The 27,189-nt window shown below is 60.5% G+C and overlaps 1 protein-coding gene across 14 annotated transcripts; it reads right to left on the minus strand.

Moving 5' to 3' along the window:
• On the minus strand, positions 1-26,627 carry BCL9L (BCL9 like). Of its 14 annotated transcripts, none has more exons than XM_067751233.1 (10): positions 25,677-26,627; positions 19,394-19,449; positions 10,737-10,838; positions 9,099-9,484; positions 8,298-8,417; positions 5,002-5,212; positions 4,759-4,843; positions 2,373-4,659; positions 1,652-1,933; positions 1-1,214 (listed from the first exon to the last, which is right to left on the minus strand). In XM_067751233.1, exons 3-10 carry the CDS (start codon positions 10,760-10,762, stop codon positions 121-123), a joined length of 4,491 nt encoding a protein of 1,496 aa, XP_067607334.1. In that variant the 5' UTR covers positions 10,763-10,838; positions 19,394-19,449; positions 25,677-26,627; the 3' UTR covers positions 1-120. The 14 variants fall into 14 exon arrangements, with proteins under 14 accessions (XP_067607334.1, XP_067607335.1, XP_067607329.1 ...); XM_067751234.1 differs by lacking the exon at positions 25,677-26,627 and adding an exon at positions 24,710-25,129; XM_067751228.1 differs by lacking the exon at positions 25,677-26,627 and adding an exon at positions 23,355-24,703.
• Positions 26,628-27,189: the final 562 nt, after the last annotated feature.

The following is a 27,189-nucleotide window of genomic DNA, read 5'->3' on the forward strand; positions in this document are numbered from 1 at the left end:
CCTCCCACCCCCTCCACCCCACCCCTTGACCCAGGCCATCCCAACACCGAAGGGGAAGAAACTTTCTTAAGGTTATCCTATTTGCAGTATCGCCCCAGCTCCAGCCGCCAACGGGGACTGCTAGAAGGGCAGGTTGGCCATGCCACCCGGCGCCGGGAGGTAGCCCATCTGGCTGTCCAGAGACACACTGCGCTGCCGCAGCGGGTGGGACACCATGAGGTTCTGCTGGGGCGGGGGGCCCATGAGAGAGCCCTGCGGGGGGAGCATGTGGGGGGGCTGGCTGTAGACCTCACCGCCCACTCCCCGCTGCTTCATCAGCATGAAATTCTGCTGGGTCATGAGGCCTTGTGGAGGGGCCATGACCCCCTGGTGCAGGCCATGGGGCACCATGCCCTGCTGTGAGGGCACACCTGTCCTGCCCAGCAAGGACATCTGTCCGGGGTGGCACATGGACATGTTGAGCCCCCGCTGGACGCCCTGCTGGCCCGGGAGGTTGGGGGGCCGGGAGGGGGTCTGCTCCGCCATCATGTTCTGCAGGTTCATGAGATGCAGATTGGGGGGCTGGGCCTTGGGGGGCTGGTTCTCGCTCTTGGGGAAGTACTGGAGGGTGCTGCTTGGCTTCTCCGAGGGGATGATCCTGGACAAGTCGAACTCGGGGATCCCCGTCGGGGTGGGCCGGATCACCTCGCTCAGCTCAGGGTCGTTCAGCACTGACGCCACCCCGGGGAGCACGCCCGGGGGGTATGCGTCGCCCATGCGGCCGGCCATGCTTTTGCCCATCAGGTGCTGCTGGGGGGGCAGGGGGCCTGGCGGCTGGCTGGGCAGGTCCTCTGGGGGCAGGGCCATGCCTGAAGGGTAGTGCTGCTGCAGGCCGGGTCCCCCGCCCCCGCCCCCACTAGGGGCCATGGCACCGTGGGGCTGCTGCAGCCGAGGGGGGAAGGGCAGCATCTGGGAGGAGCTGGGCACGGGGCCGCAGGGGGCATTCAGGGAGTCTGGGCCCCCTGGAGCCATCATCGTCGAGTTCTGAGGGGGCCCTCCTGCCCCCTGTGCATTGGGGTGCAGTGGAATGTTGGAGCCCAGAGGGGTGGGGGAGGGCAACATGGGAGGCGGGGGGTCATGGGACAGGGGCTGCTGGCCTGGCAGGTTCATGCCCATGGGGCTCTGGGCAGCGGCTGAGTTCAGGTGCATCTGGGTGGGCTGGTTATTGCTGATCCCTGCAGGGAAAGAGAAACGGGGGTCAGGAACCGTGTGCACCCAGCTGGGGGAGGGTGCAGAACTCAGTCCTTCCCCACTCCCCAGCCAGGCTGGTACCAGGGCTGAGGGCTTTCACCGTTGGCCTGCCCTAGCTGTGAGGGAAGGGACTCCAGGCACTTATGTGAGAAGCCAAGAGGCCCAAGCTCTGGCCCAGCCGGCCAGGGACACATCAGTAGGTGGAAAGACCACTCCAGCTTTCTGGGCTTGGCTTCACTGAGCGACAACAAATGGGAACTGTGTCCTGGGACACCCCCCCCCCCCCGCCCTGATGCCCAGGGCTCTTTGGAAGCACAAAAAGCCAGCAGGACCGCAGGGGCAGCCGCTGGCCGTGGCAACTCTTCCCACTCCCAGTGCCTGCATCAGCTCTTCTCCCCGTGGCCCCTCCCGGTCCCCGCACCTGGCCCAGAGCCCTGCGGTGGTGGTGGCGGGGGGAGCAGGGGCCGGTCGGGCAGCAGCTCGTCGTCTGAGGTGGCGATGGTCTTGATGGCATTGTGGTAGAGCGGGGTGGAGCTGGGCATGGCGTACTTGGACATCTGGGACATCATCAGTGACAGGGGGTTCTGGGAAGGCGTGGGGTCTGGGGAGGAAGTGAATGGCAGGCTGGGGTTCATGAGGCCGCTGGGAGGGTTGGCGGGAGGCGCTGAGGAGCTGCTCCGGGGGCCGCTAGGCGGGAGGGCACCTACAGAAGCGGGGAGACAGAAAGAGCAGGGGGTGACTGGGGAGGGGAAGATGAATTTGGCTGCTCACACTGGGGGCTTAGGAAGAGGTCAGCTCCCAAATCTCCACCTGACCCCTCCAGGCACAGATGTCCCACTCAACACAGGCACCCCACTGTCACTACAGCCCACCTGTCTCCAAGAAGTTCCTGCAGCCTCATGGCCCCAGGCAGCGGGGAGATCCCCAATATGACCCCCTTGACATGCCTGGGAGATGAACGTGGTGCTCCCTGTGAAAGCACACACACAGCTGCCAGCGTCTGCCCCTCGAGCAGAGCCGTCTACCCCTGGGCCCTGGCACAGATGCCTTAACTCACTCCCCTGGCCCAGCAAGAATATCCCCACCGGGGAGGCTCCCTGTGCCAGAGGCCAGGGCCCACTTGCCCGGCCCCGTTGACTCACTCTGTTCCACGTTGCCCAGGGTGCTGGAAGAGTTCATGTTCAGAGGCGGCTGCTTGTTCTGGGGGACTCCGGGGCTGGGCATGGCTGTCTTGGGCGAGGCGACCCAGCCTGGAGAAGGCACCGCCATGGAGGGAGACTTAAGCCTGCTGGGCGAGCCGGTGGGCGAACGGACGCTGAGAGAGGAGCTGAGGACCTGGGGTGACTTGAGAGGTCCTGGCGGGTTGGCCGAAGGCAAGGGCACCATCTGTGAGGGAGTCTGGGGTGACTTGAGGTTGGCGGAGGGCGAGGTGACCAGGGGTGAGTGTACCTGGCTAAGGGTGGGCGACTTCAGATGCCCCATGCCCGGCGAGCCCATCTGATTAATACTGATGGTGAGGTCTGAAGGCCGTCTGCCCAGCCCCCGGTTTGGGGCTGAATGCACAGAGCCGGGAGGATTGGACGCAGGAGGCAGGGGCATGTGGCTGAGCCGGGTGGTACCCACGTTGGCCATGGGCATTGAGCTCTGGTCGGGGCTGAACATGTCTTGAGTATTGCCCATTTCCTGGGGCATGGCTTGGTAGGGTCCCTGGCCCCCAGAGAACCCCTGCTGGCCCTGGCTGGGAAACTGCGAGGGCATCAGCATCTTCTGCGGGCCGCCCATCATGCCGCTGCCGCTCTGGGCCCGCACCCGGGCCATCTCCTCGGGACTGAGGCCCTGCGGCCCCATCATGTCCCCGGGGCCCCGCATCTTCTGCGACATCAGCATCTGCTGCTGTGGGGTCATCTGCACATTCAGGTTCATGTTCATGTTCATGTTCACATTCATGTTCATGTTGAGGTTGCCTGGCCCCATGGGTGGGTCCACCTCCCTCAGCCCAGACTGCCCCATGGGGGGACTCAGGAGGCCCCGACCTCCACCAAACTCCATGCCCATGGGAGTGCCCGCCAGGCCCTCGCCGCCAGCTATCTGCCCGGGAAACAGGGCCGGATCCATCTGCCGGTGCGCCTGCATCATCCGTTCCACCTCCATGCCCTGCCCCATGCCGCTGCCGGCCATGCCCAGGGGGCGCTGCATGCCCATCGACCGCTTCTCCAGCAGCTGGTGTCGCAGCAGCTCCTCACGAACCCGAGGGGTCATAAATCGCTCGGCTTCACCCTGCCCGCCTGGGTAGGGCACCGCGTTCTGGGCAAAATTGCCAGGCCCCCCCATAGGGGGCAAGTCTTCAGTCCAGGCCATACCTGGCCTCACAGGCCTCTGCATGGCATTCATGGGCACCTCCATGGGCATACCCTGTATGCCCCCAAACCCAGACACCCGTTGCATCTGGTTGCCTGGGAAACGGGGACCGGGGAAGGGTGGTCCACCCCGGAGCTGCATGGGATCTTGGACATCCATGGGCCCCCGCAGCTGGGCTCCCATCCCGGGGGGCCACTGATCGCCAGGCTTGCTGTGGTAGGGAGGCGGTGGTCCCCTCACCATCATGCCCCCCATGCCCATCATGTCCTGCAGTGGGCGGCCCCCATGCAGCCCGATCTGCTCCTCCTTCCGCCGTTTCTCCTCGTAGTACTCTTCCTGCAGCTTGCGCCAGGCCACCTGCTCAGGTGTCAAGCTGTCCTGGCCCAGCCTCTGCATCATCATGTTCATCTGCTGCCCCATGTCCCCACCCGGGGGGTGCCCAGGCACTTCATGCTCCAGCGGGGGGCCCCCGAGGCTCTGTGTCTGCGAAATCATGGACTGCAAGGGTTCCTCGTACTTCTTCAGCCCGCTGGCCGGGGCCGTGGATGGCTGCTGGGGGGCGGGAGGGGCTTGTGCTGGTGGTCCCCCCTCGCCCGCTCCTCCAGGGGGCCCCTTGAGGAAGGGCTCAGTCTCCCCGCTGCGGAGCAGCAGCCGTTCAATGTCTCGCAGCGTCTGGAGGGAGCGCTCCCGATGCTCCAGCTGCTCCTTGGACAGGCCCTCCGAGCCCACCAGGCTCCGCTGCCCATTGCCAGTGGGGGCCTCCCCAAGCAGGGCAGGGCCGGGAGCGCTGCTGGGCTCTCCTCCAGGGGGCAGCGGGTTGTTGGCGGTGGAAGCTGTAGGGGTATTAGGGTGGGTACCCCCAGTGCCACCACCCGTGCTGGCAGCTCCCACCGAGTTGGGTGTCAGGTCCTGACTGGTGTCCTCAGGAGGCCCCTCGGAAGGCAGAGCAGGGGGGGCGCTGCCTGGGGCTGGGGGTGGCGGTGGCGGCAGTGGAGGAGGCTGGGACTGAGGGGTGCCTGTTGATGGCGTGCTCAGGGGTAGCGGTTCTGGGGTGGGTGGCACTTTGGGGGCCTGCAAGAGGACAAAGGCAGAGCACATGACAGGTAAGGGGATGCACTGGCCAATCCGCTGCTCACAGAGCACCACGCCCAGGCCAGGTGACACACTCACCTGGTCCAGCTTGGCACGGGGCACGTTCTGCTGGTGGTAGGCAAGGATGGAGTCGGCCCGGCCCTGCAGCACTGCCTCCGCAGCCCTACACAGGAGGGTCGGGCACAGACAGCTCAGAGAGGCGGGCGGGAAGGAGCCCTCAACCTCACCCAGCCCAACCCAAGCCAACCCTGGCCCCCTGCAGGCACTCACTCAGGACCCCAGGCTGAGGGGTGCTAGGCAAACAAGGGCTGAGGCACTTACGTGTTGGCCAGGTGGGTGGTGAAGACATACACAAACTGTGAGGGAGCCTTTCCCGGGACACCCCCGCCTCCACCCCCGGGGGCGTCGGGCCGGAGGCCTGGCGGGGGCCCATGCGGGGGGCCTGGTGCGCTGCTCTCACTGAGGGGCAGTTGGGCGGCTTGGCCAGGACCCAGCTGTGGGGCCGCCATGGCTGGGTCTGCTACATTACAATCTGCACAGGAGAGGAGAGGGAAAGAGGCCCAGATTTAGAGAGGAGATCCAGTGGGGGGACAGCCGCCCACCCCCCTGCCGCTACCGTACGATCCCAGAGATGCCCAGGGACAGAGAGGCTCACTGCTTCATAGCTCGTGCCCACAGGGTCATCTGGGGCCCCAATCGGGCATTTTCACTAGTCTAGTTTCTATACTTGCCCTAGACCTTTGAAAAGGATGGAAATTGTGCAGACCATGTGGAGAGGAGGGAGAGGGAAAATGTGACCCTTATGAATAGGCTCCCGCATGCTTGGCAGCCTGACGGATGCTTATGGATGTGATTCCATCTAATCGTCACATCCCTGGGAGGAAGCTGTCGTACACTCCACTTGTCGTACACTCCACTTGACAGCCTCAGAGGGATGACGTTACTCACCCAAGGTGACACAGCCAGGCAGTGCAGAGCCAGGGTCTGCACCAGGCAGGGGCTGCAGAGCCCCGAGCGTGGCCCTGCTCCGACCCCTCGCCGTGGTCTGTGCGTGTGTATGCACGTTGGCCAGTTGAGGGGAGAAGGCAAAGAGCTTGTACAGCTGATGATTCAAACGCTGAATGGTTTTCATTCTAGCCCTACCACTAACTGTATTCTGCAACCTTATGCACAAGATGCTTCCTTCCTCTAAGCCTCAGTTCCTTCATCTGTAAAATGGAAACACTAACTCCAGCCCTGCAGGAGGGGGAGGGGCTGGTCAAAGAAATCTATTTTTACAGCAAGTTCACAACCATGTCACAAACTAAAAAACTGTTTAGAAAACAGAGAGTTACAAAAGCCTGACATACTGGGTTCACTGCCAGGGTAGACTGGCCATCCTCGGCACCGAGAGAGGTTTTGTTCCATGGTCACAGTCCTGACTGTAAGTCCTCGCCTACAAAAGATCTACGCTTGGTCATTCATAGGTCTAGCGAGTGGGTGGAACTTTGCCACCATCAAGTGCCTGGCCTGCAGACAGTAAGTGAGAGCACCTACTGCCCCAAGTTGTCTCCCTTGAGCTGGGGCAGCAGCCACCTTCCCGCAGGCCCACTGGCAGGCTCCTCTTCTTGAAGAAATCTTCTCTAACACTCCTACCTCGTTAACGGCCCTGCTCTGGACCCTGTCTCTCCAGTTTTACATAGAATAACAAAGCCAGAAGTTTGGGGGGGGAGGGGAACTTGAGAGCTGATTTCAATGTGTGAGGGCTGCCCCAGGGAAGAGGAAGGTGCACATTCAATACACAGAACTAGGACTCCTGGGGATGACTTATGGGGAGAGAGGCAGGCTTTATTTCAATAAAATAACTTCTAGTACAATGATAACAATAAAAGCTAAACACTGGGGACTTCCCTGGTGGCGCAGTGGTTAAGAATCCGCCTGCCAATGCAGGGGACACGGGTTCGAGCCCTGGTCCAGGAAGATCCCACATGCCGCGGAACAACTGAGCCCGTGCACCACAACTACCGAGCCTGTGCTCTAGAGCCCGCGAGCCACAACTACTGAAGCCCATGAGCCTAGAGCCCATGCTCCGCAAGAAGAGAAGCCACCACAATGAGAAGCCCGCGCACCGCAGCGAACAGTAGCCCCTGCTCACCTCAACTAGAGAAAGCCCACGTGCAGCAACAAAGACCCACTGCAGCCAGAAAAAAAAAAAAAGCTAACACTGTTCTAAGTGTGCTACATGTCTCAACTCATTGACTCCTCACAACAACGCTAAGAGAAAAAGATTATTTTTATAGATGAGGAAACCGAGGCCCTTTCCCAAATTTACACAGATAATAAGTGGACGACCCAGGATATAAACCAAGGCAGTCTGATTGCAGAGTCTGTGCTCTTAACCTCTATATTATACTGCCCTACCATCAAGAATCCTTCGAGAATCTAATGGCAATATAACTAAAACAGTAAGTGCTTGCCTTGGTATCGGGTATGGGATGTTAACAATTTCTTCTTTGATTTCCCTGTGTTTTCATGTTTCTACAAAGGTACAGTCTAGTGTTATAAAAGTGAATTGAGGAGGGTCTGTCCTGGGAAGCTGTGACCACCCCCATCTATCACTGAAGGGTTTGGCCAGGGGCTTGTGGACCACCAGTGAGTCCCCTGGGGTGGGGGTGGGGGGTGGCTGGGACCAGGTGACCTTTAAAGTGCCAGCCAGCTGCAGAGGCTTCAGTATTTGACCCCATACACCACCTCCACGGACATGATCTGCTCTTTCCACAAACATCTGCTGAGTCTGTTTCCTCCTCTGCATCATAGTAACACCTACCTCACAAGGCTGTTATAAGGATTAAATAAAACAAAGTAGCAAAAAGTATCCTGCATATTTTTTTCTTCCTTCTTTCTACAGTCTGGTTTTCGACAAGTTCACAATTTAACATCCTCTGGTTAGTTTCTTACGCATTAAGTTGTTTCTCCCCACACACAGACATAAGCTTGGAGGGAAAGCATCAAATCAATGCATATGGGCTTCCCAAGGGCAGGAGTATGTCCGTCTCTCCCCCATCACTAGTGCCAGGCCCAAATAAATGCTGATCAATGCAAGAATGAGAGGGGGGGCGTCCACCCACACCCACTCCTTGTCCTGGTGATGTGCTCCGGGCACTTGCCAGGAGTCAGTTAGAGGGTAGGGAAGGGCACCAGAGACACAGGCAATGTCAGCTCACACCCAGGCTTAGCACAGCTTTGCGCAGCCAAGCCAGCTGTCCAGCTCCCAGTGATGCTGGACCCTCACTGCCCTCCCTCTAATAACCAGTAGGTGGCAGCATAGGCCAGGAATTCACAGGAGGAGGTGTAGATGTGGCCAGGAGAGGCCACCTGAGGTTCAACCTACCCCACCCTGGTCCCCAGGGAGAGGGGGCCACTGAGCACCTGGAAGGCAGCAACTGAGCTGTCACAGTGCAGGGAGGGACTGAGTCAGAGATGTGAGATGGGAGAGGAGGAGCCTGGGCTCCTGACCCTTTGCTCCCTCTTCCCAGGCTGGGCCTTCTGAAGCCCTAGATGAGAGGGAAGTTCCCTCAGGGCAGCTATCCTCTGGGGGCACCATGGGCCACAGCACCGTGGCAATGGTGGGCACTCACTGTGGGTGGCCCCAATGGGCTTGTCATCCTCCTCGCTGTCCGGTCCTGAGCACCATTCGTCTCCACTGTATGGCTGCTTCCGCTCCAGCACACAACGCCGCTTACTCCGGGGTGCCACTTCTGCCCAGGCAGGCAGGGGTCAGAGTGAGTACCCAGAGGCCCCGGGATCCTTCCCAAGCCCCGTCTCCCAGATGCCCCACCCCAGGGGGCACTGCCCCGGCCATGGTGGGCACTTTGCCAGCCCTTGGCCCCCACCACGACACCATTTGTTTCTGATTTCTCTCTACAGCCCTGCTGCCTGCCTCCCCTCCCCCACCCAGCACCAAGCCCAGCATAATCCCCAACCACAACTGGTTCTAATTAGGGCTGGGGGGGGAGGGGGAAACTGCTGCTACTCTTCCAGGCCCCAGTGCCTACACCATAGCTCCCACCAGCCAGGATACCAGGAGGTTCCTCGGAAGTGTGAGGGTCTGCTCCTCACCCCAGAGCACCTCCCTCTCCCGCTCTGGGGGCTCTGGTGGGAAAGCAGGAGAGGCATGAGACTGGCCGACCAGAGGCCCCATCACTCTGTGTGGCCCCTCCATGGGTGGCACCTAAGGATGAGACACCTCCATCCAATCCTGAGAGAATGACCAGATGGGTGGGTATAATGGGGGTAAGAGAAACGTGTCCCCGGCATAAATGCTGGAGAGGAGTGGGGGTTGAGGATTAGGCAAGGGGGCTAGAAAGATGGTCTCCCAGCAAGTGTGAGTCTAGGGCTGTGGAAGATGCTGGGGTCTTGGGGATCAGGAAATGGGATACCTTTGGCCTCCGAATCCAGGGACGGTGTCCCAGCCTCTCGCTGCTCTCCGGAGTCCACAGACACGCTCCGCTCCCTCTTCACTTTGCCCTTGAGCGAGCTGAAAGGGGGCACCCCTGCCTGGGGGTTCTTCAGACTTGAGTTGCTAGGTGAGATCTGGTTGGCCTTGGCCCCATGGTTCCCCGCCCCCACGCCCTTCGAGCCCAGGTTGCAGGTGGGTCCTTGGTTCACATTCTGGTGCTGGGATTGGGCCCCGCCATTCCCTGTCTTGCCATGATTGGTCAACTTATTTTCTGGGTGCATTGGCTTGGCTGGGGCAGGGGGGCAGTGGCCGCGGGGGGACAGCGGCGGGCTCCCTGGAGCTTCTCTCCTCCTAGGGTGGGGTAACCTGGAGAAGGTGGAAGAGACATGAAAAGTTAATCCTGCTAGGGGTGTAGCACGCCTGGATTTTAATCGTCCCATCCTGCCTCACCTAGTGGTAGGGGAGATGGGGGCTGAGTGGCATCTTAAGACCACCAGCTATCCCCTACCCCCCTCCATGGCTCCTCAGAGAAGGGCTGATTCCCCTCTCCACCTTGGGCAGTGAAGATGGGGCAACCCTCTCCACCCTCCAATCCCCACAATTCAAACAAAAACCAGGGCCTCACATTGGCAGAATCCAACCCACCCCCAGCCCCCGGCATCCAACAGACTGCAAGCCTCCATGGCAACCCCCCTCCACTAGCACCTGGCCAACACTTAAGCATCCTCTTGTCAAGGGTTTGCTGTCTTCAGACTCCTTCCAAGGTCCCCAACCTCAACTGCCATGTGTCCCAACACCAGCATGGAAGGGGCACAGGACCTGAGGGTCACTGCTCCTGCCCCAGCCCCATTCCCCTGGGGAAGTGGGGAAAAGCACACCAGAGAGTGGTACCCACTAGTCCAGACAGCTCCCCAGAGCAGGAGGGGAATGCCTCAAGGGGGTCTACTAGTATGCCTGGCCGGCAGGCAGGAGCAGGAAAAAAAATGGGGAGGGGACTGGTGTGCAAAGCAGACTGAAGCCAAGGATTCCTGCAGCCTAGGCTGCGGGCCCTTTAAGCTCCAGCCCGCTCCCCCCACCGCCTCCCCCTCCCCGGAGACCTATTAATAGCCGCTGGAAAGATCACATCACGGGAGAGGATATTTATCCCCCCTCATTCCACACCAGCTCAGATTTATTTCAGCTCTGCTGTCCTGCTGCTGCCGCCTGGCCCTGTCTGCCGGCTTCTCCTGGAGAAGGGGAGGGAGGCAGGCACCGCCCCTCCCTCCAGCTCCCACCCCCAGCTAGACTGAGGCCAGAGGGCGCCATCGGACCCGACAGTGGGGTGGGCAGGGGTCTGCTCAAACCGTTTTTAAAAGGAAAGGGCTGGAAGGGACTAGAACATCAGGCTTAGCTGGTTGCCATTCCCCTCTGTCCCCTGGGCCCAGGCACTAAAGCTGTGGGCTCCTGCCTCGGGGCAGGCCTTCCCATTCTGACCCCCCTTTAGCCCGCCGGTGGCCTGGAAGGCAGGTACTCAGGGGGTCTCGCTCTCCAAGCCTGCACAGTTCAGTCCCATCACCACTGGGCCCTTCCCTTCCCCTCACTCCACACACATATCCCGCCCTCCGCGACACCCACACACCTTGTCTTGTTAGCCAGGATCCTCATGGTTCCCACACACAGTGGGGCTACGGCCCCTGTGCGTGCCCAGGGCCCAGCCAGGTACTCGGTACTGGAGCAGGGACTGCAGCAACAAGCCCCAAAGAGAAAACTTGTGACTTGGGGAGGGGGTGTGAGAAGGGGAGGGGAGACGGGAGGACCCAACAGCCCTGGGACTAGGGAACTGGGTAGGGTAGGGTGTGAATGGCAAGGAAGGATTACTAGTCGGGGTCTGGATCCTAGTGGCCGCTCCTATCCCCATTCCTCCCGCACCTTACCCTCAGGGAGCTTGCAGTCTCTAGCAAGGCCCCCCCACCCCGGGCCACAGGGGCAGAATTCACTAAAAGGATGGGTTGCAGAAGTGCCCACTTGGGGCGGCCGCGAGGTCTGTCAGGACCCAGGGGGTTTGGGGGGGACTCCCGCCCCCAGGCACGCCCCTCACCCGGGGGGCGGGGGACCCCCTGGCGCCCCGCCCCCAGCTCTGAGCCCTGCCCCTGGGCGCCCAGGCGGGAAGGGGGCCGCGGGTAGGGGCGATGCCCCGCCCCCAGCTCGAGGCCTAGCCCGTGCCCATCCCAGCAGGCCCGGGCGGGCAGCGAGAGGCCTGGCGGGGCCCCGGGGCTGCAGCTGGGCTCTTCTGGAGACCAGTAACGCTGGCTCAGATTCCTCCCCGACCGCAAGAATGCAGGAGCCTCCCCTCCCCCCGCCCCAGCACCCCACCCCGCCCCCTTCGGCAGAGCCAGAGCGGAGAGGCCGAGCGAGCGAGCGAGCGAGCGAGCCAGCGAGCCGGGGAGCGGGCGACGGGCAGGACTGCAGCGTGCCTCTCCCGGCCCCGCACGCGCCGCCCGGACAGACCCACGGCCAAGTGCGGCGAGGGGCCTGGCGCGCGCCACGGCGGGGCCGAGGTTCGGTCCAGCGCTAGGCGCCGCCAGGCAGGGGCGCTGGGACCCACCAGCACCCAAACTCTGACTCACACACCCTCGCAGCTCACACGTGGACGGGGAGACAAAGACACGCACGGAGCCCAGGAAACTAGAGGCGCGCTCACGCCGGCCCGCGGAGGTGTGCGGGAGGGCGAGGGAGGCGCTGGCCGAAGCAGGAGCACAGAAGCAGCCTAGGGCATGTTTCCAGAGGCGGCCAGAGGGCAGAGAGGGAGCGCATCGACTCACTGAACAGATGAAAAGACTGAGGCCCGGCCACAAGGGAGCCATAGAAAGTTGAGCCCGGTAGTCACAAAGAAACACACACACGGGGCCATAGATACACCAACAAACAGACTTACACAAACACAGAAGCCTCACACGACCGCCCCCAGCCCTGTCCCCCCCCCTCCCCGCGCAGATCCCAGAAAGGGGTGGGGGGAGAGGAGGAGTCTTGGGCCAGAAGCTTTGTCCCGGTGACAGGCCCAGTCAGACACCGGCCCACATTCCCTGCCCACATTCCCTGCCGAGCTGCCGGAGGCTGGGCTGGGACCTGGGGGTGGGGGGCACACCAGTGACCCTGTGGGAGTCTAACCCTAACTTAACCCCAGGGCACATTGGCCTTCCCCACCCCAGCTCTGTCTCTAGGGAGGGAGGCTCCTCAGGGGAAGATTCCAAAGTCCAGGGCCTGGCTGGGAAGCAGCCTGCTGCCAGCCCCCATCTCCTGCATCACGCGGGGTCGGGTGCGGTGGGGGGGATGGGGGGACTGAGGTGGGGAGAGCTGGAGGGCACCTGGGCTTAGGGGCAGGCCTGTGGGGCTGACCTGGGTCCCAGGCTTCCACCTTCACCACCTTGCTGATCCTCAAAACTACCAATCATCTGCCACGACAGCATTATCCCCATTTCACTGTGAGGAAACTGAGATCGGGGAAAAGGAAGTGACAGGCCCCTGGGTCACATGACCGTTACATGGCAGCACCAAGACCCCATTCCCCTGGTGTTTCCTCTACACTGCAGTGTCCTCCCCTCAAGTCATGACAGCTCATCTGAGCCTGCACCAGACAGATGGCCTTCCCACACGCCGCAGGTCACCGGACCCAGCCTCCTGGGGTTGGGGCAGGGCAAAGGCCACCCACTTTCCTCTGTTTACAGCTTCAAATATCAGGACATCTAATAATTTGGGAAGGGGCTGTTAGAAAATTAGTCCTCTCCAGGGTACCCCGTCAGGCGAGCCTCCTCTCTAGAAGAATCTTGGAGTTGCCCTCCCCTCTAGGACTCCACCCCCTCGCTCCCACCCAGCAGCAGGACGAGCTGAGTCAAGTACAGATGAGTCAGGACTTTCCCATCTCACACCTCCCCCCTTTGCCCCTCAGGGGTCTGCCCCAGATCCCAGAGATCCCCGTCCTCCTCTAGCACTCACAGTCCCCGGAAGAGACCTGGAAAACCTTGGGGATGGGAGGCAGGAAAACTGATTCCTGGTGGGTGCAGTTTTTAAACAAACAGTGAAGGGACTTCCTGGCACCAGGCCAGGAGCCCCCGAGATGGATGAAAGGACAGGGATGGAGCTCTGGGAACACAGCGCTGTGGTTGCCTCTTAGGGGGTAGGGTGGGGAGCAGTGACATGTGCTCACAAACAGGGAGCAGGTGCCAGTCACCTGAGTGAAGAGGCCAGGGGCAGACCTATGAGAATGGAGCCCAGGAGGCTGCTGAGACGAAGCCTGCCTGAGATATGGCCCTCCTCGTGCAACGTGGGGTGCGGGGTGGAGGGTGGGGGGCAGTGACCTAAGGGTTAAAGTGCGCCTGACCTCAGCTGGGGGAGGGAAACCAGGAAGGCTTCGACGGGGCAACCTGCCTATTTCCAGCTGCCCCCACCTTGGGAGCCTCTCCTTGGTTCACCAGCCAGCCCACCAGTCTTATTGCCCAGCTCAGAACCATCCAAAGAGGCAGTGAGAACACGCTTGGAGGGTCCATGCTTCCACACGCAGTGGGCAGACACCTCTAGAGAGGAAATGGGCTGCTAGGACCCTGCGGTAGCTGAAAGAACAGGAACCTGCTGGGAGTGTTAGTGGTGGGGTCCTCAGCCACTGACTCAGGGAGAGGCAGCGCTCAAGACAACAAGGTCCCAAGTCCCCTTTCTCTTGGGTGTCAGGACTCCTTGGTCCCTAGAAGCTCTCCTCTACCACCCAGGTCACTTCCTCTTCCTGAGGTGGTGACTCAGCCGGGTGGGGAGGTCAAGGATTCAGAGCCCAGCAGGAAATCTGCTCAAGAACCAAGGTATTGCTCTGGGACCCTCTGTGTGGGGACTTCCAGGCTTGGGGGGCCTTCCCCTCACCCTGGTTCCTAGCAGCTCTCCCCACTTCCGCCCACCTCCTGCCAAAGGAGACCATGCAAATCAACCATTTTGTCTGGGAGTTTCCAGCCCTACCCCACCTGCAGCCCCAGGGTGATGTCAAGGCAACCCTAACTCTGCTGGGACATGGAAACTCCTGGCCCCAGACCTTGCAGTCTGGGGTCTTGGAACAGGGTGCTTCTGGTGGGGATTCTGCCCTTCTGGAAACCACCAGACTAAGTGGCATTGCCTAGACAAGCCGGAGGTCCCCTCACTTGGCTCCCGTAGCCAGTGCCCAAGTGGCCAGGCCTTGGGAAGCAGTCACGGCCTGGCAGTAGGGTGCCCCCAAATGCTACTGCCCAATCTCTGGCTGCTGCCTTCCCCGGGGGGAGGGGGAGGGGAGGGGGAGGGGGAGGGGGGCACAAGGAAACAAGACAGGGCAGGAAGCCCAGGCAGGCAGCGGGCACTCTGGGCCAGGCACAAACAGCCAACACAGGAAACCACAGCCCACCCCCGCCCACCCCACCCACCCAAAGCTCTGGGAGAAGGGAGTGCCAAAAGCCTGGTCCCCCTGCAGGGGCAAGGGCTAGGGGTTAGCCTGGGGCAAGGGAGGAGCAAGCAGCTCTCCAGTCCTCTCTCTGCCCCAGACCCTACCTCGGGAAGGGGAGAGGAAGCCAGGCTGGCAGGGGTGGTGCTGCCTCTTTAAATCCACCGAAATCCTGAGCTAGGCCCAACCCAGCTCTGGTTTCACAGGAAGGAAAGGAGCTCAGGAGCCAGCAGGGCAGGCAGCGGTGGCTGGAATTAGCCCCGCCGGCCCAAATATATCTGGTCTCCGCCTGCCACCCCACCGGCACTTCCTGCCCCCTGGCACCTACACCACCCTGGGGGTGGGAGAGGGTCTAGGTGCTACTCCCCACCCTGTGGGAAACCCCGATCTCCCCAGATGCCCTGTCGCTGGGTACACGTGTTGGGAGGTGGCGTCCCAAGCCTGGATTCCCAGAAGGGAGGAGTGGGCAGGGTAGCTCCCTGTGGGCCCTCACCTGGCCTCTATCCTCCAAGGGGTTAATCTGGCCCTTTTTTTTGGGGGGGGGGATTAGGGGTGGCCCAGGAACCTCCTCCAAACTGCCTGACTGCCTGGCGGCTGGGAACAATGGGGCCATTGTGGGAGTTGCGAGTGCGGGCAGACTGCTGGCACAGGCAGTGCACCATGGGGCGCGGGACCTCACCCAGAGCCCGCCTGCCCGCTCTGCTCTCTCCCCCAGGTACTGCCAGCGTCAGAGGCATCTTCCCAGCCCTCACCTCGCAGACCTGGCCCAAACTCTTGGCACCAGCAGCAGCTGGAGGGCCCTCGGGCTCTGCCCACATTGACATCCAGACTGCTGTGACCCTACAGGAAGCAGGGGCATGTGGGCCAGGACGGGTGGGGGTGGGGGCTGATGAGACAGGATGTATGCCTGTGATCCTCCCGCAGGGAAGACAGGAAGGCCAAATGGGGTTTCTGGTGTCAGTCCTGGCACCCTCAGGCAAGAAGGGCTTAAGGGATTGTGAGAGCAGTGACAGGCAGGGTCCCCTGACCCCAGGCCTCCATTCCTACACTCATTCCATAGACCTGCTCCCTGAGGAGGCCCAGTCCTGTCAGCCTCGCCCTCTGGGGCTGGGACACTGGCAGTGTGAGTGATGCAGTGGAATGAGAACCGGGTTTGCAGTCAGGCCAACAAGGATGCCAATCACATCCCACCCCTTCTGAGCGACGGGACCTTGTCCATCCCTTCAGCCCTCTGAGCCTCAGTTTCCTCATCTGCAAAATGAGGATCAATACATCGAGTGAGATACTAATAGTGAAACCATCCAACAGAATGCCTGTGACATACTCGGCCCTCAACAAACCACCTCTGGCCATGATGTCCCCTTCTTTACACCCTACATGGCACCCAAATCCGTGGGCATTTGGTAAAGATGGGCACTCTCGAGATACTTGCTCTTGAGTATCCAAGGGATCGGGGCCCATGGGCATCATCCCAGTGGTATCAAGTACAAAAACTTGGCTTTTCCTCTGTCCTCACAGAGGCCAGCTCCCTCAGCCAGCACTCCCCTGGACATCACTGGGTTTATCGACATACACTCAAGCCCAGAGCATGAACCCAGAGAGCAGTTATCCACTCTCTTAGCCTCAGGGCTGTCTCAAAAGCCCAGGAGAAAAGCAAAGGGGAGTTTCCTTTCAACAGTGGCCCAAGTCCCATCCCCTCCACCAGCCACCCCTCTCCCCGACCTACTCCTTGGCAGTCTCCGTGCAGGGTCTGGGCTGGGAGGAAGCTGGAGCCTACTTTCTTGCCATGGGCCTCTTTAAAGAGTGGAGGGTCTGAGAGGAAAAGAAGAGCAACTGGGACAAGCAGTTCTGAAAGTAGAGGTCCAGAGAGAAGACCTGTGCTCTTCTCAACTAGAGAGGGCTGTCCCTCTCAGGGTGGCTCCACAGCCCCCAAAGGGTTAACAAGGCCCTAAAAATAACCTGCTCCCAGCAGGACCTGCTGATTGGAACCCTCCAGCCATCTGTTCCCATTTTCTCCTGTTCACATTGGAACATCTGAAACCAGCCCCAGAGCCCCAGCCCGATCCCAAAAATAGCCCCAGCCTGCCCAAGGAACAGGCCCCAGGGGCTGGGCAAAAGCGGCATGGCCAGCCCAGCAGTGAGGCATGGCCCAGGCCAACACTGAGCCCTCACTCCCAGGCCCATGGAAGGGAGGTGTTCCCTCTGTTCCCAGAAGGAGGTGGTCAGTAGACCCAGGGGCTCCAGCCCACCCACCTTGGTACCAGGCCAGAGAAGGTACCCAAGAGCCCTGGTGTCCCAGGCACTCTGCCACATCTGAATCCACTTTCTCCAGAGATTTGGACATGCACTTCCCAGAAGACCAAACCACTTATCTGCAGAGTGTCCCTCTTTGTGGGCACACCATCCCTGCTGCCCAGTGCTGGGCTCCTCACCCAGAAGTTCCCAAGCCTTACCCCCGCCATCATCCGACTCTCATCCCGGGGCCCTTCGGAGCCTTGCTCACCTAGAGTCACTCAGCATTCTCCCCTGGCCTGCCCCAAGTAACACAGGGTTGAAACAGAACTTTACCCAGCCCTGCCCACACTCACCCACGCCGCAGAGGAAAGGATTCTGGGGGTGTCCTCTGGATGCTGGTATGACCCCACCCCTCCTCTGGGCTTCAGGATGGGCTTCTGCCCATCTGTGTGCAGCAGGTGCCAGGCATGCCCATCTGGGATTCTATACATATCACAGGCCTGGGCACTGCCCTGCCACGCTCAGAGAAGATGCCCAGGCAGGGTACAGGGAATCCAGTGGACCCTGGGCCCCAAGGCAGGCCTAACAGCTGCCATCCATATAACAGCCCCACACTGCTACTTTTCTCCCCAAAGAAGGTCCCTGACCCCTTAGGCCAGGAAAGAGAGGAGGCGGCCATCTAAGCCATTTAAGAACAGAGTGTCTTAATGGCTGTTCAGCCTGGTGAAGGAACAGAGCATCAGGGGATGGGATGGTGGGAGGGGTGTTGAAGCTGATCTGAGCTAATAGCATGGGGGAGGGAGGGCTCAGCCCTGAGAAGTGCTGGGAGATGTGGAGGGAGACAGGCCCTAAGACCTCAGACCCCTCTCCAGGCGCATGGCTATTCGGCAAACTTGCAACCAAGATGTTAGTTTCCCCTCAGTGGGGAAACTGAGGCAGCAAGAAGGTGGGTCTGGATGGGTATTAGAATCTAGGAGTCTGAAGTGTTGGAAAGGCTGTCTCTTTCCCACCGTCCATACTCTCCCCACCCCCATCAATTCTTCCCCTGCTAAAGCCCCCAGGTGGACCATGAGTTCCTGTGAAGAGCTATGACTAATAATAACGAGGAGGAGCTCTAACATTTATTGAGCATTTACTCTGTAACATCAAGCTGTCCTGAAGGCTTCACATGCATTATTTAATTTAATCCTCTAATTTAGTACTCTACAAGAAAGTTCTCTTGTTATCCCCACTTTACAGATAAGAAAACCGAGGCCCAGGGAAGTTGAGTAATTTGCCTGAGGCACACAGTCCAAAATTAGAAGAGTCAGGATTTGAACTCAGACACTCCAGCAGCTGGGCTATTAACCACTTCACAATACATGTTCACCCTGGTAGCAGCCCTCTGTGCTATGATGAAAGAATTGGTGCCTCACCCCCTCATTCCATACTCCCTCCAACCCCAATGCACACCAGGTCCTAGCTAGAGGCCACAGTTCCTGCCCAGGGAAGAGATCAAAGAGAGGCCACCACTCCCCACCCCCTCAACACAGGTGCCTGGCCCACTGGGGTTCTGAGAGCAGAGTTCTTGGGCCACCCCAGCCCCATCTACCCGCAATCTGTTACATCGTCACCCATCCTGGTCCCTAAGAGTCTGGGGAAGGAGCAAGGCAAGTTACCATGACAACAGCACAGGCCCCTGCTGAGAGGCCCAGAGGCAGGAAGAGTCTCTGCAGGTGGGGGTCAAAGGTCAAGTGGGACTCACTAGTGACGAGTGGAGTCCCAGCCCTGCCCCCCCCCACCCCGCACCTGCTCAGCCACACCTGGCACTGCCCCCCACTTTTTTCATTGCCTGAGTTGGGAGCAGGACCACTTCCTCTGTGTCCCTGAGGGGTGGTGGCCTCCAGCAGGGAGGGTGGGGGGACTCGAAGCCCCTCCCTCCTGGGGACAGTCTAGGAGAAGGGCCTCCTCGCAGTCCTCCGCTTTCTCCAGCTTTCCCTAGTCAGACCAGGAGCCTACAGGCAGGCGTGTTTGTTGTGAATTCAGGGAGTTGTTGCTAAGTAAGGAAGGAGGGGGGGCAGGGAGGGAGGGAGGGAGGGGGTGGGGGTGGCAGTAGGGAGAAAGCGTGTGTGTCTCTGTGTGTGCCTCTGTGTGTGCGTGTGTGTGTGTGTGTGTGTGTGTGTCTGTGTGTGTGTGTGTCTAGGGGCCAGGGCAGAAACCACATTACTGTGGCCGGTAGCCACCCTGGCTTTGACTCAGCCAGCTGAGGCCAAAGCCAGCAGGCGAAGGGGAGCAAGAACTTGGGATGCCCGGGAAGGAAACCGTACCTTGCCCTCCAGGGGTGACCAGGCTGGGGCTCCCCACCACCCACCCCGGCTGGGACTTTCACTGGAGCAGCAGCTGTGGCGCTTTAACCCTTCCTGCCCCGGCCCCGCCCCCATCCCCTACCGGGTTCCAGGTTGTAGGCAGTCAGCACCCTCTCCTCCGGGGGGAGGAGAATGAAAGGAGAAGTGGGGGCAGAGAGCCAGGAGGAGGGCGCCCGAGACAAAAAGCCAAGCAGGAGGCAACGGCAGAGGCAGACAGAGCTGAGCGAGGAGGCTGTGAGGACACACATAAGCACACAGACCTCTCACCTCAGGATAATGCGTGTCGGGCTCAGGCTCAAGGGTGTGATCTGGGCTGGGGCTCCCTGTGGAGAGAGGGTCACAGCTAGAAGCCCCAGGCCAGCAATCTCTACCCCTGCTCCTCCCAGAGCCCCAGCCCCACCCCCAGCACGCACACACTAAGCTTGTACACACAGACGGGCCTGCAGCTCCAGGAAGTCCCTGAGCTACTTGGACACCACCCCCCCTCCACGACTTCTGTGGATTGGCTGGGAGCCAGGCCTGACCCAGCGGCCCCACCGCACAGCTCCCCCTCCCTCCCCTGCAAGCAGGAAAGGAGAAGGCGCTGGAGATGCCTTAGAGCTCCCTCAGAGCTCAGCCCACAGGGAGAGGGGGGAGGACTCCCACGGCCTGGCCTGAGGACCCGGGTGGAGGGATGGATGGGGAGGCCTGAGGACCCCAGCTTCCAGCCCCAGCCACCCCGGGGTTATCCTGTGTCAAGGAGAAGAATGGTGTGGGTCCTGTGTCCCCATGTGGTCTCTCTTGTCCCCTGAAGATGCCCCTGGGGACCGGGCTTGGCTGGGAGGGCCTAGGGTGAGAGAATCAGGCTTAGCAGTTCAGTAGGAGGGGGCTGGGTGAAGCTCCCACAGGCAGGCGGGAGGGAGGCTGGTGGCTGGGCTCAGTTTGTACTGGGGGTCAAAGGGGAGTTCTTTTCCGAAGAATTCTGGGAGAGACGCCAACTAGAGCAAGCTGCTAACCACCCCTCCCTCTCTCTCACTGCACTGGGTGGGGGGGTGTCCCTGCCAACCAGACTTAACCCTCTCCAGCCTGTGGTGCTCCCAGGCACATGACAGGGGAGTTGGGGAAGGTCCCGCTGGGCTCAACTTCCAGTTCTAGGGGGCAAGCACAGGGTGTCTGCCAGAACACGGTACCACTTGGCCCCATCTGGTACTGCCCCGCCCTGCCGCCACCTGGGTGACTTTTCTGGGCTCATCTCCTGAAGGTGTCTGCAGTGATGTGTGTGTGCGTGTCTCAGAGACAGAGACTGAGAAACAAACTGAAAATTCCTTGCCAAGGCCCTCCCCCTGCTGGGTCACTGAGCACTGTACCAACCTGTGCCTCTACCCCTCCCTTCCTCCCACTGAGTCCTGGGACCAGAGGCCATGGGAAGGGGGTTTATAAACAGACAACTTTTCTCTCTGCCCACCTCATGCTGCTGTCTCCATAGGCCCTTGACTCCGACAAAGAGCCCCTGCCCCAACCCTCTTCTTCACTGATTTGCTACAAGTGCTTCAAGTATTCAATTATAGCCTGAGATCCCAGGATGGGAAACTGAGTCACAGCGAGGCATCAGGGATTCCAAGGGCCCGCATCGCATGCAGACATAACTCTACTAACACAACTCTTGCTTTGGCAAAAAAAGAAAGAAAGCTCCCCTTAGCAATCCCCACCCCCCTCCTGTAAAACACGATTAAGGTCAGACATCAAGAAGGACTTCCCAGGGTCAAGGCTACAATGGTAGCCGGCCTCGCATCCAATGCTTCATATTTCGGGGGTGGCACATCACCACCCCCCCGCCCCAGCGTTCCAGGCCCCTCTGTCTTCTGCTCAGGCTGGAAATACGAGTGTCTTGTCTTGTTTTGCTGTCTGCCCCTAGCTAGCAAAGTCAACTTTTCTGAACTTTAGCCACGAAGCTCCCAGGTCTGATGTGGCTGGCTGTTTCTTGTCCCCAATGAAGCAAGTGACCCCAAGGGTAGAGGGTTAACTCCCTTTCCCCAGCCCTTTCTGGAGAGCACTGGGCTGCCCTGTGACAGCCCCCACGATATCACTAGGACAAGAAGAGGATGGACTGGGAGTACTGGGATCCCTTAAGGTGCCAGGCGTCCGTGAAGGGCAGAGGAAGAGAGCCCAGCCTTGGGGACAGTTTATCCCAAAGTCTCCCCACTGCACAATTTCTCTCCAAGGACCACAGAACTGCCAGAAGCCTTGGCCTCGCTCCAAGAAACCTCCCTATCAAAGGACAGAGGACTCCATGTCCCAGGGAGCTATGGGGAGACCTGTGGCTACGCACCCCAGACATGTTCTGAGGGAGGAGGATAGAGGCGGCAACAGAAGCGGAGCGCACTGAGTGTGCGCACATACGCACACACGCACGTGCATCAGAGACACAATCCCGAGCACACATACTCCTCAGATACTCCCAGACGTGTACCTGAGAGAGAAACAGACACAACCCCCAAAGACACACATCCAGGAGACCTCTTTAAAATAACCCAAACTCCCCAAAAATGACTCCTTAAGACCCATAGAGGCTCCCATACTCAGAGAAGGCCAAAGAGAGCTCGAGAAACACAAATGACATCAGCCAGTCACACAGAACTACTGACAGACAGAAGACAGACCCACACTGGGATACACGAGCACACACACAGAGTAGTATGCACACGGCCATGTGCTAGCACACAAACTCACACACACACACACGCACGTAATGCACATGAAGTCAGATTAGAGGACTAAATTCTGGGCTAGTGGGGAGGAGGGGAGTCAGAGCAGTGGGGTGGAGAAGTACTCAGGGATTTCAAAACAATCCTGGTTTCGAAATGCTGGAAACGCTGGATTCAGGGCCATTCTCAGTTGAGGCTGGAGGGTGGAGAGTGAAGGGGAGGGGGAAGACAGGCCAGCGCAGGGCCACCAGCCCATTGGAAGAGGGACTTGGACAGAGGGCATCCCAGCCCCTGGGCATGGGGACTAGGCCAGACACCAAGGTTAGGAGGGGCAGGTGGCCCAGGGCCAAGCAGGGAGGGCCTGGGGTGGAAAGGAGGCAGAGAAGGAGAGGTCTCCACTTTAGCCACTGACTAGAGAAGAAAGAAGGCGAAGGAACCTACCTGGGCCCTTCCCCGACCCGTGGGTGGGTGGTGGTGGCCACCTTCCCCCCTACAGAGTGGCAGCTGGCTCCCCTTCCCCGCCAGCTAGCAGAGCCCCAAGGCAGGCCTAAAGCTAGGAGTCAGAGGGTGTGGGAGGACAGCAAGGGCCTTCCAGGGGACCCAGGACCACCCACACTCAGGGCAGGGTGGGGGACATCTCCCTGGGAAGCCAGAGCTTCCTACCTGGGTTCCCAGAGAGGGGAGCTCTTCGGGAGGCTGAGGCACTACAACAGACCCCCACATCCAGGAAGTCACCCCTCTCCTCCCAGGGCACCAGGATGCCCTTACTGCCCCTCCCCCAACCTCCAGGGAAAGTCGGCAGCTCTCTCCCAGGGAGGGGAGGTCAAGCCAGGCTGGGGGTGGGGCTCTGGAGGCCTGGCCCTGGCACCCAGCAGAGGAAATGCCAGGCCTTAACTCCAGGCTGCCTTCAGGGAGGCCCATCCAAGTGACGTGCGGCACCTCTAGTGCTGCAGTTTTCTTCCCCTTGCCCCTCAGCTCCTAGCCTCTGGCTACCTGGCCCTCCAACTGGCTCCAGCCCAAGCTCTGGTAGTTAGAGGGTGGGACCTGGGGAAACTTAGCGCCCCTGGAGGAGCCTCTACCAGCTTCATCCTGGCCCCTTGGCCAGGCAGAGTCTCCTCGCCCCAGATCCCTGGGGGCAGCCCCCACAGTGTGGCTTACAGGTGGGCAGCTGGTGGGGCTGGCAGGCAGGGGCACAGATGCCAAGCTAGAGCAGCCAGGTGCTCAACAGGTTGAGCCAGTCCCTGGAACAGCCAGCCCCACCCCAGGGAGAGCAGGCCTGGCAGAGGCTCCCTGCCCGCGGCACCCAGCCTGTACCCGCTTGGCTCCCACGGCTGCCCACTTTCCCACGGTGCCATCCCCTCTGCCCCCTCCCCCGAGGTCAGCAAGCAAGCAGTGCCCAGGGTTCCTGGCACAGGGAAAGGATGCCGTTTCCCCGTCACCCCTGGGTGCCCAGGCTCTTGGAGTGCCTCACTACCAGCAACCAAGGAGCCCCCAGAAGAGTAAACATGGCATCAGGCCAAAAGGAACCCCAAAGTGCCCCCTACCTCCTCGCAGGCCTCCTCCAGTCCTGGGCAGACTGGACACTCAGACACCCTGGCTCCCCGCAGCTGCCCCCTCAGGGCGCTGGGACAGAACTTCAGCGGGCGGCGCCAGAGGCAGTGTGGCGGCCCCCAGCTCCTGTCTTGCACTCCCTGGAGGAGGGGCTGCTGAGCTGGGGGACTGCTGGCTCCCTCCACTCCTGCCAGAGCTGCTGCTGCCTGCAACCCTGCTCCTTTCCTTCCACCCCACTCCTGGGCTCCACGCAGCTCCATCCCGGCCCCTCCCCCTACAGGCAGGCAGCCCCCTTTGCAGGCATCTCCTTTAATCTAAAGCAGGTGCCAGGCATTCCAGCCCTTGCTGAGTCGACACTGCCACCCACTAGGCCTCTGCCCAGAAGGCTATTGCCCTGCCTCTTCATGGAAGTTGAGTCTACGGCCCAGGGCTCCTGCTTAACTGAAATACCCAGAAGTTGGGAGGCAGACACTACCCAAGGGGAATCACGGGTGCCCAACACAGACTCAATAAGCAAGTTCACTAGGTCGTACATTACCACTGCTGTGATCGATTGTGGACCACCAACACTAATCCTTCTCCAGGACTCTGTAATCTCTTCCCACCTGGACCCTCAACCTCAGTAATTAGAGACTCGGAGCCTCCATACGGACCTCCAGAAACCATCTCTAGCGTGAGGCCCCTGCTACCCCGAGCACAAGAGTCACACTGGATCCAAGGTTATATAGGTATTCTCCCCTTCAGGAGCACCCCTTCCAGCATTAACCCCTGCCCCACCCCAATCAGAAGCAACACAGGTAAGCAGAACGCCTCCAGAGGCAAGTGGCCAGAAGGGTGAGCTTCCAGGCCTGGTTCTCCAAGGCCACGGAGCCTGATCAGCTGAGGGAGGGCAGCACCTTCCGTCCTGATACCAGAACCGCCCCCCCCCATTCCCTTACCTTCCTTTCTCTCCCATTCTCATCCTGTCCTGAAGCTCCTATCAGCAGGCACCTCAGAGCTGATACCAGAAAGACAGGGCCTGAACATGTTCTTCCCCTGGGGCCATGAAATCATGGTCCTGACCCAGAGAAGGCAGCCAAGCTAGTGCTGGGGGGCAGCAGACAAGCCAGGCAGCCCCAGCCCAGAAAAAGTAGCTGCACCTTGGAGAGGCTGAGGAGGGAGGAGAGCAAAGGGAGTGGAAGCCCACCCACCCTGCGGGTCTCATTCAGCGAGCTGCCCAGAGGCATCAGTAGGGTTACAGCAGATACTGTGCGAAGACAGCTTTCCTAGGTAAAACAGGAAACCAAGGCCAAAGATCAAGGGGGCCTCCAAGCCCCTTTCCCGGGGCTCAGTCACATGCCCAGCTCACCTCTCCCAGAGCAACACTTTTCCTCCCTGTAGCAGAGGCCCCCAGACACAGACACAGACCCACACCCCAAGCAGCAGACAGACAGAAGGAGGAGGGAGGAGGGGGTGTCAGAAAAACCCGGAAGGAAGGAAGCTGGACAGACAGAAGCCAATCCTGGCTTCACTGCTCCAGAGGGACACCCTCCAGACTCCCAGACTGTAAGGGACACTCTCCTCAGCTCCCAAGAGGGAGAAGGGGAGAGTAGACCTCGGTGTCCCCTGAAACCAATTCCAGCAGCCCTGGGACAGGACATAGTCCAGCCAAGCAAGAAGCCCTAAGCCTCCCCTCTCTTCCTCACATTCCTCCCCCAAGAGCTCCCCCAGACCAAGGCAGGGGCTGTCTCCGCTTAGCAAGGCAGAGACACCTCCAAGGAACTGTGTGACTGCCCCCCCACCCCCTGCCAAGCCCACATCACTAAGAATCCTAGGCAGGGGAGACTCCTCCAGTCACAGCCCCCGCTGCTCCTAGGCAGTGCTTGGGGGCAGAGGTGACCCCCAGCAATCTCCAGTCCCCACGCACCTCCTTATGGAAGCTCCTATAAGCCAGGAGAGGAGTGCTGGGGTGCTGAGACCCAAGGGGTTGGTGAGCCTGTGAGGGGGACTACATCTCCCAGAAGCCCCCAGGGCAGAGTTGCTGCTCCAGCTGGCCCAAGGCCGGCCTTGTTCTCTGTGCTAGGGTGGCAGGGTCCCCTGGCTGCCCCTAAGCCCTCCCCTCTGTGCGCTGGGGCTGCCAACCTGATTGGGGGCCCAAGAGTGGCCTCCACTAATCCTGGGGGCGTCCCCGACCCCTTAAACAGCCTGGGGGTGCGTGCCAGAGGGCCAGAGACAATCAGATTGTGTTCCCCCTCCCCAATTCGAACTGGATCTCCCTCCTCACGCCTCTGCTGGCCTGGCATGACTTTCGCCCTCGGCCCCAGCCCTCCCCTCACCTCGCGCGGGTCGGGGGTCCTCACGCCAGGCCGGAGTTGGACGCCATGACCAGGTCAGGGCCGGTGGGTGGATTGGGGTCCTCCTGCTCGCCAGTTGGAGGTGAGGAGGAGGGCGGGCAGGTGGTGATCTTTTGATCCTGGACGCCTTGATCTCAATACCAGCCCGGCCCGGGAGTGGGTATCCGGGGGTCGCTGGGCGCCTGGGTTCCTGCTTTCCAACCGCGGAGCATGGTCTTGGGCGCCGGGCAGCGGCGGGAGAGCGCGCACACCCGCCCGGCCTTGGGCTCAGGGCTGGGGTCTCAGCCCCGAACCTCACGGCTCCGGCTCCTGCTCCTCCTCCCTTCCTTCCTTCCTTCCTTCCTTCGCCTCCTCCTTTCACTTTTCCCGAGGCCCGCGGGGACGGTGGGCGCGGGGCGGGGAGGGGGCTGTCTGGGCGCTTATTGTTGGTCGGACGCCGAGGGTCCGGGTTGCAGTCCCCGGGCGGCGCGGCGCCGGGGGACCCAGGCGTGCGGGCGTCCGGCCGGCTGGCTCCGGGCAGCGGCGGTGGTGCAGCGGCCCCGAGTCCGGGGCATGTCCGGCCACTGGCTCCGCCGTTCGCCGCCGCCTCCCCGGGGTCCCCTGCGCTGCCGGAGCCTCGCTCGCCCCTCCACTCGGCTCCGCTCCCCAGCCTGAATAAGCATCGGGGCTCTCTGGCTGCCTCCTTCTGCCTTCATACCAGAGCCCGGAGAGGCCCCTGTCAAAATAAGAGCTCCCCCATCTCGCTCGCCTCCTCGCCCAACCCGGCTCCCCCAGCCTCCCAGTGGTCTGACTCGGTAAGGCGCCCGGCCGGCTAGCGGGAGGCAGGTTGGCCCGGGGGCGGGGAGGGGGCTTCTATGCCACTCTCCACCCCATTCCCGAGGACTGGGGAGGAGACGGGCTACCACCATCTCAGGCTGGGGAGAGGTTTGACAAACGTACCCTCCTATCTACGCTGATTGGAAGCAGTGGGAGTTGACTCCCCCCAACCCCCAACACTCACTCACACACTCTCTCTCCCTCCCTCTCTCTCTCTCTCTCCCTCTCTCTCTCTCCCTCTCTCTCTCTCTCCCTCTCTCTCTCTCTCCCTCTCTCTCTCTCTCCCTCTCCCTCTCCCTCTCTCTCCCTCTCCCTCTCCCTCTCCCTCTCCCTCTCCCTCTCCCTCTCTCTCTCTCTCTCTCTCTCTCTACTGGGTCCCCTCTTCATTGTATCCACCCACATTCATTATGCACTGAACATCTGTTTATTCACTTTATTCATCTCTCTTTCCTAGTAGACCCTGAGGATGTAGACTGAACTTTTTCACTTCAATCCTCAGCAGCGCAAAGTGGATACTAAGAAAATGTTTGTGGAAGTAAAACCTTTGTTCTCCCAAAAGAACTCTATCCTAAGCTCAAAGTGCCCCCCCCACACACACACACACACACACACACACAAGACCCTATAGGAGAATAGATCCAATGGAAAAAAAATTGTAAAGTGTTTTAAAAAGCATTTC

Source organism: Pseudorca crassidens, chromosome 9, assembly GCF_039906515.1.
Source record: "Pseudorca crassidens isolate mPseCra1 chromosome 9, mPseCra1.hap1, whole genome shotgun sequence".
Lineage (NCBI taxonomy): Eukaryota > Metazoa > Chordata > Mammalia > Artiodactyla > Delphinidae > Pseudorca > Pseudorca crassidens.

Bases quoted from the DNA above. Each gene is read 5' to 3' on its own strand.
- BCL9L (XM_067751228.1), bottom strand. From the start codon at position 23,621: ATGGAGCTGCGTGGAGCCCAGGAGTGGGGTGGAAGGAAAGGAGCAGGG. The intron at 10,839-19,393 runs GTGAGAGGTCTG...TTGTTGCTGCAG, and splicing joins CCGACACGCATTATCCTGAG to TCCCTGCTCCAGTACCGAGT. The intron at 4,844-5,001 runs GTAAGTGCCTCA...CCTCCTGTGTAG, and splicing joins ACCACCCACCTGGCCAACAC to GGCTGCGGAGGCAGTGCTGC.